Here is a 17,719-nt window from a genome sequence, read left to right on the forward strand (position 1 = left end):
GTCAGTATAGTAAGATCTTTCTTTTTTTTCTGTGGATCTAGCAATAAGCAATTTGGGAACAGTTTAACAAAAACCAGCAATAAATCCAGAATGGTATATACTGCCTTCAAAATATTGATGTATTTTCCCACATTTTTAAAATGGAAATTAAATAAAAAGCAAACCACTTACAGAATTATTTACCTACTTGATTTTAATAAAATTCTGTCACTTCTGATTATGTATGCCAAGGAAAAAAAACCACAAAACCACACCACACAATTAAATAGCAAGTCTACTGTCCACCTCAGTGTTCCTTAAATTTTTTCTTCTTGTGGCTTTTCTCCTTATCTCCAATTTTTCATATCAGTTTTAAATTTACTGTGATTTTTTAAAAAATATGGCGTCAAATTGAATAAAAACTTAGCTGCCTGCAAGTGGAGGGGGATGTACTTAGCATCTTCCTGATCAAACACTGAGGCCCAGGATGTTTCAGGCCTGTATTTTCAAAACCTTCTGTACCTTTTTTTTTTTGTGTGTGTACATTTATCCCATCCCCAAGGCAGCAGCACACTGACACAGTAACACTAATCCAACCTAATCTAACTCTGGAAAGAGTTCATTGAATTAAGGGGTGTGGGGGGGTGGAAATCACTGAAGGGGCACACAGATTGCAAGAAGAATTGCAAACATTTATGATTCAGATAAACGAACCATGATGGTAAAGAAAGAATCAACAACTGTTTCTCATGCTGGCAACATATTTATTGTCATTTTGGAGATAGGTTACCATGTGTATATAAGGACTTCACACTAAAAACAAATCGGGATTATGAACTCTTAGCATATGCCAGTTGGAAATTAAAGGACTGAATATAAAGCTGACCTTTAGAAGATATTCATTCAGTTGGTCGATTTTTGTGTCCACTCCCCCCCCTTTTTTTTAATTAAAAGCTAAGCATGTTCCCCTCCCCTTTCATTTCAACCTCAGAAAAATAAATGATCATCCAAATGCAGCTTTTCCTAGTTTTACTAATAATCTGCTGGCAATCTCAGAACATTTTTATTTGATTCTACAACTTCAGAAGGAAGCTATCCTTTACAAACCGTGTTCTTCCTCTACTTTGCTTGGCTACCTAGTCCAACTTTAAGGACTAGACTTAAGCAGATTAAAGATTTGCTTATATTAGACTATTGTGGTTACATTATTATGGTGCAAACCTTCAACACATGCGCTTTGCTGTTCCAGAACAAGCTACATCAGTGCAAGATCTGACAGTCTGTGCAAAAGAAGCCGCAGTGCTACAAATTCTTGAAATACCGTTCCTCTCCATCTCACATGTATTGACTAACAAACATCTCACTCCCACTAATCTGACCAATCCCAAATACTGCCCCAAAAAAGAGGATGAAGATATTTCATGCTTTTATACAAAACACAAACCAACCCCCACTAAAAAAAATCCGCAATTCCCCCCCCAAACATGTCAAAACTATGTTCCCCACCCTCCCAACATTCTAACTTTTATATGTCGCCATTAAAACAAATGCATACAACTTACTGTACAAATATGAAGCTGCAGGCATTCAAGTTACAGAACATTCTGAAAATATTTCAAGCATAAAAAGTACACTTGATAATTGCAAAAATAAAGTTTCACTTTTTTAAAAAACATTTTGATCAGAGCTCAAGCAAAACAAACATTTAATGATACCTACTTCAGTTTAACTCCGTAAGAACACCACCGTCAGAAGTTAAAAACAAAAAACTCAAGATTTTTGGTGATAAAGTAAGTGACCATGTCTTTTAATGAAGAGAAATGGTATATACAACAATGGCACAGACCTTAAGCATCAACAACATATTTCAGCCAAAAGTAAGTCTACAAGTGATCTGAGACATTCTTAGCATCAAATGGTACTGATTACTGAGAACCATAATCTGCTAGAAATAGACATTAAGTTAGACTAGTACGAATGGAAGGAAAGATTCATGACATCAAATAGGCTCAGTTTTTGTCACTGAACTTTTTTTAGGCTAACAATTTCACTAGTGCAAGACCATATGTTTACCTGATTAAATGAAAACTCATAAATGTCACAATTTAAGAACACTCATACAAAACTATTTTTTTTCTTTTAAAAAAGTGCCACATACCATACTTTTACTAAAAAAGTTACAAACTAATGGAAGACTGTCTGTCTCCATCTCTTGTCAACAAGGAAAGGCCAAAGTGATTCTTTGATCCCAGCTCGAAATGGCGTTCTCTGACCTATCCCCAGCATCTCCAACTTCGAGCAGTCTAGCTGAGCATTCCTTGGACGAAGAGCACCCACAACTGGACAATCAGTAATCTAAAAAATAAACAGAAAAAAACCCCAACACACCAACAAATAATCAGAAATGACAGAAAAATATTTATTCTTATATAAGCTCATTTAGAAGTTTTCCTTCATAGTTTTCTATATAGGTATGTTCCCCTCCTTCCTCCCAGCTATTTTGTGCGTTGGCTTTTTTTTTTTGTTTGTTTGCTGCTTTTATGGTTAACTTATTTTAACATAAGATATGTCAGGCGGAGCAACATAAAGTATCTTAAGTTAAATTTTTCTCACTCAGTTACTGCTCACCATTTACTGACCAACTTTTCTGTGTTTTATTCCTATTTTCACGCTATGACTATAATCACAATGTAAAAAATGCTATAAAATGTTGACAGAACCATGTCTCGATCAACATACTTGAAGAGAAATGGATTTGGGCAGAAAAAATTTAGACTAACTTAGTGTTCTCCATTCCTTTTCTCTCCATCTTCCAAACCACATTTCAGTTCCAGCCTTTACTAATTCAGAATCATTGACATTTGTTTTGGATATAAAAAAATCTAATTTACATGTTATATTCTTGCAAAATTATCAGTATGTCTTTAAGAGTAGTCTTAAGTGTCAATGAATCTGCAGGACAGGTATTTTAAGCAAAGCAAAAATGATTTGAAGTTCTTAAGTGCATGTATTCAGAAATAAACCTGGACATTGAAAAGCCCTTAGAGAGTTTCCTACCTTCAAGTTAATGTTCTGTCAATCTGTAAGCTTTTTTAAGGACAAAAATACAGCAAAAAAATATGGATTTACTCAAGACTAAGGGGAACCGTTCTGCAGAAATACCATTGCACTACAGGTTGTGAAACTGGTTACTGACTGACTGGGTAATTTTCCTAATTCAGCAGGTCAAAGCAGCTGTTGTTTTCCTGTGTTAGATACCAGACAGCATCCTCAGCAATACATCTGCTGTGCTAGACATACTCAAACAGATCGTCCTGAAGAGGAAGCCTATTTGTATAGCTAGTGTGAGACCTACTACTTGAAACGATAAAGCACATCCATCTTTCCACAGGTCGAACAACACATCACTTACTGGTCTCAAGTGGCTGCTGGGAAGATTGAAAGCATCTGCAATTGCACATGCCATTTCATACTTAGTCATCTGTTCATTGCCAGACCAGTGAAACGTTCCTTTTACTGATGGGTCCTACAGAAGAAACAGGAAACACAGGTGAAAAAAAAGCAGCTAACTAGCCCTCAGACTAATTCCTGTGCAAGAATTGTGCAGAATAATCTTCCAGCAAGATCCTATCCTGAAAGGCATGTTACAGCACCTCACTCATGTTCTAGAACTGTCTCATGCATTCTCAGAGAACACCTGACTAGGGATTGAGACTGAAAACTGGTGTTACATATATCTGTCCTGACTTTTCACGAACAGCTTATATTCTGTAGAATTCACAAGAGGGAAAGGAGGGAGCCAACCAACCAACCAAGGTCAAGTAGCTGGGAAAGAGGAACTTGGCTATTCTATACTATTCACTTACCGAAAACAAATGCAAAAGGCACCACACGTATTCTGAATGTTAAACTGCAAACAATGTACAAGTCCTATCAAACAAATTGACTGCACCACGTGCACCATATGGGCATCGTCCATTTTTTTCCAAGTAATATGTATGAAAAACAAGAACGTGGTCGGTTGGTTTTGTTATCTTGCAAAGGTGGTAACCTGAAGATGCTGTGGTGAATAAACACCATAAAGTATTTAGTCCAGTGGCTTCTTTTTGCCACTTCAGTGTTCTTAATAGAATAAACAAGGGCATCTTTGAGAATTACATTCAACCACCATGGGGTTTTTTTGAGTCCAAAATGGCAATTTGTAAGAGGCATATTAGAGTAAGTTAGGTATGTGCGTTTCTCTCCTATATACTAAAAGACACATGACAACTTTCAGAAGGATCTGTCCCATCACTCACTTCTGTTTCAAATATCAGAAGATCCACACACTGTCATGTAAAGATACTGTAGCATTACAGCTAGTTCTTTCCTCCCTCCCAGCATTCCAGAAATGCAAATAATGCAGCTTAAATGCAGTTCTCAGTTGTTCAGAAACAAAGCCAAGAACTCAAACCGTTTTTACCTTAAAGAGGCTTGTTTCTTTAAAGTCTTACCAGCATTCTCTTCTCTGCTAGTTGTCTGCAAACAGTTGCTACATCCTTGACGTTAGTAGGAAATCTTTGTTGCCAGTGGTCCATGTTGGCAGATTTATTACTGAACTGCACTTTATCAAACATAACAGTCACAGCACTTTCCTCCAGTCTTTCTACATCTCCATACAAGACAGGAATCCGAAGTACTGCAGCATCTAAAAGAAAGAATATTTTAAAAGTATTAATATTGTTAGGAATAGGTATGAATGCTGTAGCGTAACCTGAAAAGTGTTTTGGAAGTGTTAAAAGTATGTTGGTGATATTAAGCATCTACAGATCACAAAGAAAATGCAATTAATATGTTTGCCCTCACAATACAATTCTAATTTACATCAATTAAAGCAGCTTATAGACACTAAGTTTATATAAACTTATTTTCATTTATGCCATTGATTTCCAGAAAGTTAACAAGCTTTCCATTAACACCGCAAGAGAAAAAAGAAGGCCTGTTTGGGTTAGAACAAAAATTAAAAAAATTAGAAATAACAACTGCACTGTGAGATTACTCCAGCACTCCCCATCTTCCCTGGGTAAGAGCAGGAACAAAAATTCCCACCAATCACAAATCACCATACTCAGACATCAATTACAGACAAAGATTTTTCACTCAGCATGCAGAAGCCTCTGCATAAAGGAGGATATTATTTACCAGAAGACAGACATGAACCTTGGAATGAATAAAAAGCTTGACAAATAAGGAATAGGTTCACAGAATACAGCAGTAAACAATATTGATTTCAAGATAGTGATTTGAGAAATTAAACAGTAGACAAGTGCAAAAAGAAGGATATTTTATGATGGTATACATTACACTAGTCTATCTCAGTCATAAAGACTCACAAGGCCTCTTTGAGGGGAAATCCAAGATGACTACAACAAATTCATTAAAAGTAATACAGATATTTTTGCTTAAAGAAAAAAAAAAAAAAAAAAAAAAGAGTCCTGAATTTAGAAGTGCAAGTCACCAAATCATTGCAATTCTTAAAGATTTGTAGGAAAATGTTATAGCTATTAGGAAGACGAAAAGAAAAAGATAACACACAAATTACTCTCACAGAAAAGTAGACTGAAAGAAGTACTTACACAAGAACAAACAAACAACAAAAAAAGCCAACATGACACTCATTTCCTGCTGCTCTAAAAACAATTATTTGGTCGCTCAGCAAATATGTTCTTCCTCTCTTTAAATACCTGTTGAATTATCTCTTTTTTGGTATCTTTAGAAGTATTCATTATTTGCGAAAAAGACTGCCTTCCTTTTGTTCTCAGAAAGCTACCCGAAACTTGGAGAGCATTAGCTTCATTACCGATGGTTCTGAAGACCTACTAAAACTTTTCAGTTTTATAAGCATGAGTGCTAAATATGACCTCTATCCCCTCCTAACCAAACTAAAATATATTTTTTTAAAAATACGCAACCCCCCTGAATTATTAGTGGAGATACTTGCATTATACAACAGAAGTGGACAGGGAAGTTCTTCACACAACTACAGACATTTGATAGGGTGAATTCTACCTATACGATATTAGCAAATTAGTGTTTGGAAGACTAATGCATGTAAAATATTTATATTTGTATTAAACAATAGAATGGACATTTTCAAGCATCTTACTCAGCACCACCTTGAAACTCCTTCTGCTAATACCACCACTGCTGCAACCCACTACTGCCTGACAGGTCATGCTCAAAAAGGTTATGAAACAACACTGAATGGTTGAGCTGGGGGAAGGATCTAGCAAGATACCCACACGTACTTGAATTTGGTGCAGTCTTATCTTCATTACCAATCTAGAAGAGGGAGCAAACAGCATCACAGTCAAATTCAGAGACGATATTTAAGAGGTGGAGTGAGTAACTTTTCCTTTAAATTGATTTTTACTTAAATAAGACTTTTCCTATCAAAGTATTTTTTAGAAAGTCTATTTCTTACTAGTAATCACAAACCTATATTAAAGGCCTATCATTTTCAAGTATTCAATTAAGTATATATTTACTTATTGAAAGACCATCACACTAGTTCATCAATTGCTCAATTCTCTGGTTAGGCAGAACAGAATCACATCGCGAATATCGTATCAACATGCGTCCTTGTTTCAACTGGGATAGAGTTAATTTTCTTTCTAGTAGCTGGTATAGTGTTATGTTTTGGATTCAGTATGAGAAGAATGTTGATAACACACTGATGTTTTCAGTTGTTGCTGAGTAGTGTTTATACCAAGTCAAGGACTTTCCAGCTTCTCATGCCCAGCCAGCAAGAAGGCTGGAGGGGCACAAGGAGTTGGGATGGGACACAGCCAAGACAGCTGACCCAAACTGGCCAAAGGGATATTCCAGACCACTTGACATCATGCCCAGTATATAAACTGGTCGGGGGGAGGGGCAGATCACTGCTTGGGAACTAAGTGGGCATCAGTTGGCAAGTGGTGAGCAATTGCATTGTGCATCACTCAGTTTGTATATTTCAATTATTTCATTATTATTATTGTCATATTATTTTTATTATTAACATTATTATTATTTTCTTCCTTTCTGTCCTATTAAACTGTCTTTATCTCAAGCCATTAGTTTTACTTTTCTTCCAGTTCTCTCCCCCATCCCACTGGGTGGCAGGGAGTGAGCGAGCGGCTGCGTGGTGCCTAGTTGCTGGCTGGGGTTAAACCACGACAACAGATCAGAAGCCTCTTCTGCAAGTGCACTGAGATTATTTTCTTCAAATTCTTTAAGAAAATAGAAGTGCTTCTTTCATTATAATCTGTGAATGGAGACTGACAGCATACTAACTAGAAAAAACCAAACCTCTCTTTTATACAAGAAATAAGTTTTAAATGCAAGGGACCGTGTTCAGTCCCAAGCTTTTTTCCCCTATTAAGTAGAATTTTTAAAATTATGAGTGTATATTTTGAATGCCAATTTCCATTAAGAAAATATTTAAATAATAAATTAAAAAAATAAGAAGTTAGTTGCTTAAAACCAGAAATATGTTACTAACCCTTTAGAAAGTTTTACAAGCAGGAAATCTGGTGTGTGTGGTAAGCTGGGTGATTAAAAACAAAATGGATGGCCTGATGGCTTACGTAATGAGAGCAAAACAGGAGATCAGCAAAAAACCCAAGAGAGTAACAGAAGCCTGTGGTGATTTTATCTGCATTATTATTGAATCACACGTCTGTTTTTCCCTCTAAGTAAACATACATTTAGAACAAGTACAACACATCCCTCCAAATAACAACAGCTATATATTAAAGTGTGGTAAAGCTTGTGCCTTACAATAGATTGATGATGTATTTTAGCTTTCCTTAGGAACAGTTGATGCACAGTAGACAAAGGCTTGTGAATGTCCATCAGCAGAGACTAGTAACACAAATGAAGACCAGAACAAGTAAGAAATAAACCTTTAGCCAACCTATGAGCAATAGGAATCATTTATGAGCAAGGAGAATGAATCCTAATCACATTCCTTTCTAAATCTCATTTCCATGGTTTTGCAACTTTACCACTGACTTAGGAGTATATTAAGCTAATATGCAACTAAGGAAAAAAAGAAAGTCTCTATTAAAAGTGTGTGAGTGTATTCTTACCTTCGTTATTTTCCAGGACTGCCTTTTCACCCTCCAGTTTGGTTTTACCATATAAATTCAGGGGATTTGGTACATCAGTCTCTTTATAAGGAGGGCTTGTTCCATCAAATACATAGTCTGTACTAATGTAGATCAGAAACGCTCCAACTCCAGCTAGGAATAAAATGTTTATACATAGTCTATTTTAATTCATGCCTTGTTTGAAATCCCAATAAACCTTTAAACAAATCTCCAGAGGACCTCATCTTCTAGCCCCATTCATTCCCACTGCTTTGTCTTTTCACTAATCCTTCACATAGACATGCATGCTACCCTTACAGAAAATGGATTGACGGCACACTTATCATAGAAATGACATTCAGCACTTTGAGTAACTTATTCGTATTTATGTCCCTGTATAAATAAATGCAGTATTTTAAAAAGAAACCAAATCTATTAGATGGTCTCCTTACCTGCCTCTTTTGCCAAGTTCCCTGAAGCAGCCACATTGAGCTGAGAAGCAGCATCTGGTTGACTTTCTACAACATCTGGTCTTCTCTCAGCAGCACAATGCACTATAACATGAGGCTGGAAATTAAAGACTAATTTTAAACAACACACATTATCAAGAGATTGCAGTTCCACCCTAACTCTAGTGATGAACTCCCTCAGGCAAAAAGGCATTTCACAAAGTTGTGAGAAGTAATAAAAGTAGTAGTATTATTAATCATGGCATTCTGAGGAGCGTGTTTTCTTTAGGAAGTAAAATAGGACCATGCTGCTTCAAGATACCGGAAAGATTAATCATTAATTTTGCCATTATGATCTTCAGTAGCATTGATTTTACAGCAAGATTGAAGTTGTTCGTTGGGTTTTTCTTTTTAATTCTGTGTAATATAATAATGTATCTCACCCCCCCCCCCATAATGGTACTTAAAAAAACCCCACATTAGCCAAACTATTTTTAGATAAGCCATTTACACATGGCTTATCTGACATATGCAGACTATTAACAAGATATTCAAAGCCGTTTTATGGAATGGCCCTGTGTTGTATAGTATTCATTTCAGGTTTTATATATTCCCCTTGCAAGTTAAGATTGAAAAAACTTAACTTCTTACTGCACTGCACACTAGACACACAGTTACTGCTGTTGTATTCAAGTATTCTTCAACTTGAAAAGAACTGATTCATATGACTATGTCAATAACTCGTATTTGTCTTTTTCTTTCAACTGTCAGTGCAAGTGTGCTGACACGTGCATCTGCTACCTGCAGTCTGCCCATGGTGATGATAGCAAAGTTCAGAACTACCTGTATCTACAGAGCAAACCTACGCCTCAGATGCGGCAGAAGAGGGAGCCATAAACGTTTCAGAGCTCTGCCAAAGCATTAGCCCCACTAAAGCCACATGAACTGAGTATCAGAACAGCACTATCAGCTGATTACTAGATGTATAAAGCACCCTTTATCCATCTACTCCTCACTCCAGAAACTTACCTGAAAATCATGGATAATGTCATGAACTGCAATAGAGTCCAGAAGATTAATCTGTTCAAATCTGGGCTGAGCTCTCCTGTATCCACAGCCAACTGCATTCCAATTATTTTCATTGAATTCTTTAAACACAGCTCTACCAAGAAGTCCCGTGGCACCAGTAATCAAAACTCGCCTACTGGGAATATGAACATCTTCCTAGGGAAGTGAGAACAGGAAAAAAATTTCTTTCTACTACTATTTATTACTGTTTTTTCTTAGAAAGCATGCAAGGCTACAGTCAGTGCTACTGTATTGAATAGCTTTCCTTGCCACATTAGTGTATTGGAGTGTCTCATGGAACGCAAACATCTGGGAGTAGCAATATGGTACCTAGTCAAGTATTTAAACATATTTTTGAAGATAATGAAAACAAAACTTAAATGGGAAACTCATTTATTTCCACAACAAGAGGGGAAAACAAGCCAAAGTACTAATGAAGACAGAATTTTAAGTTCACTCAGAATCTGATTAACTTTGTGCAATATGAAATGAGGGAAAGAACTCCTTTTGAAAATGGACCCCAAATATGTAACATTTAGGGTCCGCATCCTTCAACAAATAATTTTCGATAGACTGTGCCTGTTAGAGGCTGCAGCAATACAACACAACTCACTGTGGGCCTACCTACAACGACTGTAAGAATTGAAGAGTTGAATTTTATTATTAAATAGAACAGTAATTCATCATTATGTAACACAATAGCCTAATAAGAAGTAAAACCAAGATATAGCTCCCTTCTCAGTTTTACAAAATGCATCTGAAAGTGATTTGGTAATTTAAACTCTCAACCTATACAACATACTAAAGCTTTACTTCAGCTACTGCACATTTCAGTACTTGAGACAGTTGTCTACGTCTGTTCACACAAAGTTCATTCCTCTCCACCGCTCACTAGACCATCAAGTTTTCAAGGCAGCAAACTAAGACTCATGTCTGCCTGTGAAATCTTTATTGTCCTTTCATGCATTCCTTCTGCACTTATCACGAACAAGAGCCTGCTAAAAACAAAAATAAAAGCATATGCTTACATGCCAGTACAGAACAAAACTTCAGATATGCAGACTCCATAAATCTTGGGTTTCCTGACCACTTTATACACAAGGACAGTCTGTGATAATTGATGAGAATTTTGTAAATGGTCCCTACTATGTAAATAGCCCAATCACTTCTGAGCATTCATACATTTTCAGCATTGTAACAGACCACTACTTTTTGATTGCGGCACAGGAAGCAACAAAAATCGCTTCCAAATGGCTGTCTGTCTTTCACCCTTAAAGTTAAAAAAGCTTTTGTTCCATAAGTGTATATGCAGGGCTGCATTATGGAAACAGCCTATCCCAAACCAGTTGCTTAAAGTTCCCAGCACAGTGCATGCATTTTCCTCAACTCTAGATCTTCAGGCAGAGGACGACTTATTCCCATCAGTACTGGATGAAAATTAGTAATTTATATCTGGACAGTTTCCCGAAAATGACAAAACTACAGCAAATGACATTTTAAAAAGTTACCTTTATCTTTACAGTCAATTTGACCTCAGGACACAAGTTTATTTACAATTTTTTAAGGCTGCCCACAGTTTCTCTGAAAAGCATAAACAAGAACATGCCAGTACTATTTTCTCTTTGTTATGTACTTTTTATCTTAGCAAAGGCTGGACAGAGCATCATAGGACAGATTATCAGGGCTTCTATAGCCAGAGGGTACCCACTAATAAAAATCAAAGACTTGCTGCAGAAAACCAAGTTGAAAGGTTCTCTAAAAACGTCACAGGATATCTTTAATAAGTAGAAGGTGACCAACACAAAAACACGCGTCATTTGTAAAACCTGACGTTTTCAAACATCATTCATCTAAGTTCGTTTATTCTACGCGTCATAAAGAGGATGTTACATTAGCAGCACAGCTTGAACTGAACGCAATCCCAACTTATACCAAGTTAAAGTACAGTTTGCATCCTGTTGCTCTTGTCTGCAAGACTAATTGGTTTTAGTCACTTGTTCCCGGGAAACCATGATAAGCGATAGATGTTTTCCACAAATTCAATGCAAAGTGACTACCAGTGTAAACGTATTTCACCTTGCCAGAAGTTAAACATTCTGGTAATACAAAACCTGCACAGATTAACTTTTTTTCCCTGTATGTCACCTCGCTCCTTCCAGAACACCACTGAGCTGCAACAGCATTTCTGTCTCAGACCTGGGAACTACAGACAACAGAACTTGTGAGTCCAAAGGACCTCTGAGGTTTCACGTTCCCACCGCTGCTGCTTGCAGATGCTCTCACAGACTTGCAGAAGCTACTGCTGCTGCCTCACAGCTGTCCACACACAGACAAGTGAATACATGTTAACAGCACCATATACTTCAGTGTAGCAACCAGGCTGCCTTTAGTAGTTAGCAAAGCTAAAAAATTAATTCCTGTTACTTGCTTTGTCTTGCAAGGAATTAATCATGGTCCTATAGAAGAGGAGGCAGCAAAAATCTATAGCTACTATCTAGGAGTATCAGTACTTAACTGAAACCACATATGGCATAACATCTTTTTACTTCTATTAATTTACCTATTTTTTCTTAAATATGGTTGGAGTATTAATAATGTAATGCAACTAAAAGATAAGACCGCTCTTAACTCTTGTCCTAACGAGCTAAGGAAGTACACTTGGAATTTGCAATAATTTTATTGACAGTTGCTACATGTAAAGAATAAAAGACACTCTAGAACTCAAGCATTACCCTTTTGCCTGCGAGTTTTATAGGCTTAAGTGCAAGTTCTTGTTCAGATTAGCCTATCTGCTAACAAATCTTTTGCACGTGTTTCTCAACTAAGAGGCAATCATGTTGAGAGTCATCAACTGTGCAAAAAGTTCTCTTAGCAACTGATCTTGAATAACGCTACTTAAATGCACAATTTTGAGTTTTACAATGAAGTACCCAATTTCATTTTGCTTTATCTGACGTTCAATGCTCACCAAAAATTAATAAAACCAGGGCTGTACTCAGCAGTCCCGTCCACATAAAAATGTGCAAGCAACAACATTGTAAGATTCAAAAATAGCATTTATGGGGCCCAAGATTACTTTTCAGACACTACCGACATACGAAATAAGAGCGTAATTTCCAGAAATAGTAAAGCGTGATGCATTTCAAGGTGAAAACCAAGATACAAGTACTTTTTAAGCTTTACGTAGAAACCGAGCCTGACGCGTCACGGTGAACTCAAACCCGATCAGTTCTAAGGAACGCCCGCTGAAAACGGAAGGTACTGGGGTGAGGCAGATTCGCAACGTAACACGACGACAAAAAAAGTCACTCGAGGGAAGGGGCCGCGAGACCGAGCTCTTCCTTCGGCCGTGACATCACCTGCAAACGCAAACAAGCGGCAAACGCAAACCCGGCGGGCCTCCGCCGGGCCAGGGGCGGGCGGCCCGAGCCGCCCACAGCCCCGGCAGAAAGCCGCCACGCGTGTCGCGGCCGCGGCGGAGACTCCCGGCCGCGGCAGCCGAACGCTGCACCCGCGGGACGGGATCGGCGACAAAAGGCGGCAAGAGAAAGCGGCGGGCCCGCACAGGCAGCGGCCGGCGGAACTCCCGCACGGCGGCCGGCGTCCCCCCGCCGGTAAACACCTTCCCGCTGAGCCGGAGCGGCCCGACAGCGGAGCGGCCTTCCCAGGCGCAGACCGCTGCGGCGCGGGAACGCCGTCCGCGGCGGTCAGGGCGAGGGGAGCGCCGCGGGGGCACCGAGTCCTTCCGACCCCGGGCGATCCCCGGCCCAGCGGGGGGCAAAGCGGCGACGGAAACAGCCCGAAGGGAGGGGCCCGGCGGGGGCGCGGGCCAACGTGCTGCGCCGGGCAGGGCCGGGCCGGGCCGGGCCGCCGCACCGCGCGTCAGCACCTGGCCGCCGGCCCGGCGCTCGGCCCGGGACCCCGCTCAGCGGCACCGCCCGGCAGGGAGCGGCCCGGCCGCTCCCCCCCCCCCCCCCACCCCGCGGCCCTGCGAGGGGCAGGGACGGCCGAGCCCGCCGCGGGCGAGCCCTCCCCGGCCTCCTCGGCGCACCCGGGGGGTTAAACCGCCGCAGAGGCGGGGCTCCCGGCGCCGCCGCTCACCTCCACCAGCTCGCAGCGGCCCGGCACGAAGCGGATCTTGAGCTCCTTCTCCCGGCCGACCATGGCGGCGGGGCTGGGGAGGAGCGGGGGGGGGGGGGGAGGCCCGCCGGGGCCCGGGCCTACCTCCTGCGCCGCGCAGCCCGCCCGCCTCCGCCTGCCGCTGCGGGAGGGCGGGCGCGTCGTGCGCCGCGCGCCCTCATTGGGCGCCGGGGACGCCGCGTCCGCAGAGCGCCTGCCGCCGCCGCGCGCTGATTGGCCGAGCAGTGCCGAAGGGGGAGGGACCCGCGCGGGGCTTTAAAGGGGCGGCAGCCGCCGCGGCGCTGCCGGGCTCGGCCCGGCCCCGGGCGGGGCTCTGCTAGCACCCGCCGCGGGGGGGGGGGGGGGGGGGGGCTGACACCGCCCCCGGCCCGAAAACAAGGCCCCGGCCCGCGGGGCAGGCCGAACGGACAGAAAACACGCAAAAGCCTTTTAGAGAAAATGCGGGGGACGGGCCCAGCCCGCGCCGTCGGTAAGAACGGGGCCGAAGCGGTCTCCGCCCTCGCCCCCGCGGGGGGAACCGCTCCCCCGCCGCCCCCGGACCGCAACCGCCGTCCACGAGTAACCCTGGGCCTGGGGGTGCGCTGCTCCCCCGCCGTGGCCTTCCCTCCGCCGCCGCAGGGCCGGCCCCGGCGGCGCCGCCCCGCCGCGGGGGGGCTCCGGGCAGCGAGCGAGCAGGCGGAGCGGCTGGGGCGAGGGCGGCCGGGGGGGGAACGGCACCGCGGCCGCACGTAGGAACCGGCAGGGCCGGCGGCGTCCGAAGGGAAACCTCGCCCTTAGAGCAAAACACCTTAGGGGCTGCCAAGAGCTACCCCGAGCAGGGCTCTGGCAGGCGTTCAGAAGAAAGCGTTTCCTTTTCCTGTGAGAACAGGGGAAAAAACCTGCACATTTTCAAATTGTCTTTACCCACAGCTTTATATAAAAGCAACTGCTAAAGCCCAAGGGGAAAGGGGGGTGCTTTCTCAAAAGCAATCACTGCGTGCAGTGTTACACCTACAAGATGACAAAGGTTATTTTTTTTCCAGTGCAAGTTTTTGAGGTATCACAACTCTGTACACAAAGCTTTTCTCTGCGCTGCTTCTGCCCCGCACCAAGGCAAAGACTGGATGCCTAACAGTGTTTTTAGCAACAGGACTAAAGTTAAATAGATTGTATAAGAATTAGCGGCCAAGATTTATTTTAGCTATGTTCACACTGACATGTTCACCTAATAAATTTATTTCAGCTTGACTTAATTAAAATAGTATTTAATTGGTAATCAAGGGGAAAAAACAGCTGATACTACAGGAGTTAACACACAGTTAAAGAGACATCAGAAAATCAACTAAAAATGAAATCAAGTAGTATAATAAATGACCTTTACTTATGGCAAAAAAAACATGGCATTTGCAGGACAATATAAGTACATATGTATATATATAAACCACTTTAGCTGGTTTCTACCTTCTTGGAATGCAGATGCCCCATTTTTCCTTGTAATAAGCTATGGACATGTCATTCCCTGTCATTAATCTTAGAATTCTATTAAAAATACCAGCAATTCATAACTTGAAATTCAGAAGAAAAATCTACACAGAAATACCGAACTGTTGAGCAGAGCTACGGTAACAACTCCAAGCACCTCTAATGTCACACCCTGTCCTCCCCACACAGACTGAAGGAGCTCACTGTACATCGTAACAAAAACAACGAAGTGGAAATAGAAGTTTTGCCCTCCAGGCTTAGAGCAAGAGGAAAATAGGGTCAGCATTAAAACCAGCCTCAAACTAGAACCATAAAATGGCCTGTAAAAAGACTTGCACATTTTTGTCACCAGTATAACAGTTACAAAACCTATTGTAATTTGTTATCCTCGTAACAGAATCTAGTCTATTTTTCTCTCAAATATTTACACTGAATTCAGTAGCATTCTAGCTTATATTTTCAATTTCTTTATTATCATTATGTTCACTTTGTGAAACACTTATTTCATGGAATAGATAAACAAAAAAATTATCAAAGTGCATACCACACTCATTTAAGCATAATGCATCACTGGGTGACTAAATGCACTGCTCATTAAATTAACATTTCAGACTGTAATTCACAGAGACTAAAGCGTAATTAAGTCTCTCTCTCTCTCCCCTCCTGTTTCCTTTCCCCTAGATTCTGTAATCAAAGCGTGGCAGCAATCTATTAATGCAAATATCCAGAGCCTTACCTGCTCCGTTTCCACCAGCATTTCAGGCATTGCCTCAAACTATAGAAGGAATTATATCAGCCTAGGAAATTATTGCAGTTCAACCGCGCATTTGTCCCTTTGTCTGCTTTTGCCTGCAGAGAGCACATGGACTGGAAGAAGCAATAGCTCAGTTGACCTTTGAAACCAAAACGCTAATCCAAGCCCTATATCACGTGTGGCTCTGAATCCTGTTACGCTTTTCATTTGTTCCCAGTGGTACCATTTAAGCAGCTCAGTATGAACTTAAATTTTTACTTCTTAACAGCCAGCATGAGCAAGTGCAGCCATTGTGTGTAGAAAATTTATTCAAAGCACTGGCACTGAGTCTTATGCAGTTTTCCTTTTATAAGGAACAGGAGGAGGGCTCTAATTAGGTCAGCCAGGTTGAGGGTTCTAGCAGCTCTTCATTTTATGTTTAAACTAAGTACAACCCCGATCTTCCTACAATACAGTGAGATGGATGATCAGAGAAATAATTTCTTGTAAAATTACATCTTTTTTCAATTAAAAAAGGCGTGTTCCACAACTTGAAAGTAATTGATTCCTGCAGTGAATACTTAAGTCAGTTGAGCTACCAGTATCAAGGTTTCAGTTTTTAATATGTTTCACACGTGCATGAAACTGACAAAAGCACTTAGATTGAAGTTGACACAAAGCACTCAAAATTTCCCCTTTACTTCCACTTTTTACATCTCTCCCCATCTGCCCTACGGTATTTATCTATATTTTAAAGCTAAAACCAAAATCAACATTGCTGTAAGGCTAGCATCATTATTTGCTAGAATTTCCCTATTCTTTTGTCAACATAAGCATGCTCTTGATAGCCTAAAAAAGATTTAAAATGACACTTAAGCATAACTGCCAAATAAGCTAGAAAGTTTTAAAATGAAGGCTGTGGCCATCATAAAAGAGCATAGTCCTGCAATATCTGCAGTATTTTGCTTCAGTTGGTATACTTTCACCCTTGGACAAACTCTTGCTAACTTGATGCAGGACACGTCAAACACCAAAACTGAGGTTCAGTTAAAAAAATGTACCTTAAGTCAGTGTCCCCATTTCCACATTTTGAGTTTTGTGGAACCTTCTGTTAACACTCACTTGCCCTCATCTCTCTTGAAATAAAAGGCTTATTCACATTTTTAAAAACACATTAAACTAAGGATGTCTTTCATTTTTTGGCATGAAGGCTTTTCAACAGCCTTTGACGTTCTGATTTATGAATAGTGATTTTGCCTTAAAAATCCCCATATGAGTAGAATCCTGGAATGGTTTGGGTTGGAAGGGACCTTAAAGCTCATCTAATTCCAACCCCCCTGCCACGGACAGGGACACCTTCCACTACGCCAGGTTGCTCAAAGCCCCATCCAACCTGGCCTGGAGCAGCACAGAAAGCGTGCAACTTCCAGCAACCATGCATGAGAGATTAATGCCATCTTGTGATAAAAACTCTAGTGTGATTAGCTGTGGACTGTTACTTCGTCCATTTTCAGTTATTTACAGATTTCTACCACACACACCCCCCCCCGCCCCCCCCCCCCTTTTTGCTATTTCCCCTGCTGTTTGCTAGGAGTTTGATTTAAGCAACTGCTCATTTCACATCCTCTGGCTAGTGGCTATAAGGGCTGTGTAACATCATGATTTCTAGTAAGTTTGTGTTCTCATCAAATGAGTCACACTAATGCACATTTCCTCTATGCTTTTCTCTCACCCCACTTACATCTTTCGGCCAAGAAAACTCTTATCTTTTTCTCCAT

The 17,719-nt window shown here is 41.1% G+C and overlaps 1 protein-coding gene across 2 annotated transcripts; it reads right to left on the reverse strand.

Moving 5' to 3' along the window:
* Positions 1 to 722: 722 nt before the first annotated feature.
* On the reverse strand, positions 723 to 16,083 carry MAT2B (methionine adenosyltransferase 2 non-catalytic beta subunit). 2 transcript variants are annotated; one of them, XM_069772937.1, is made up of 7 exons: positions 15,945 to 16,083; positions 9,569 to 9,763; positions 8,543 to 8,657; positions 8,091 to 8,243; positions 4,473 to 4,666; positions 3,392 to 3,505; positions 723 to 2,334 (listed from the first exon to the last, which is right to left on the reverse strand). In XM_069772937.1, exons 1-7 carry the CDS (start codon positions 15,972 to 15,974, stop codon positions 2,164 to 2,166), a joined length of 972 nt encoding a protein of 323 aa, XP_069629038.1. In that variant the 5' UTR covers positions 15,975 to 16,083; the 3' UTR covers positions 723 to 2,163. The 2 variants fall into 2 exon arrangements, with proteins under 2 accessions (XP_069629038.1, XP_069629037.1); XM_069772936.1 differs by lacking the exon at positions 15,945 to 16,083 and adding an exon at positions 13,709 to 13,848.
* Between the last annotated feature and the right edge of the window lie 1,636 nt (positions 16,084 to 17,719).

Source organism: Haliaeetus albicilla, chromosome 27 (assembly GCF_947461875.1).
Source record: "Haliaeetus albicilla chromosome 27, bHalAlb1.1, whole genome shotgun sequence".
Lineage (NCBI taxonomy): Eukaryota > Metazoa > Chordata > Aves > Accipitriformes > Accipitridae > Haliaeetus > Haliaeetus albicilla.

Coding starts and splice junctions, on each gene's coding strand:
- MAT2B (XM_069772936.1), bottom strand. CDS start 13,771: ATGGTCGGCCGGGAGAAGGAGCTCAAGATCCGCTTCGTGCCGGGCCGC. Junction 8,244..8,542: donor GAACTTGGCAAAAGAGGCAG/GTAAGGAGACCA, acceptor TTTTATTCCTAG/CTGGAGTTGGAGCGTTTCTG. Junction 4,667..8,090: donor AGTCCTGGAAAATAACGAAG/GTAAGAATACAC, acceptor TCTTTCTTTTAG/ATGCTGCAGTACTTCGGATT.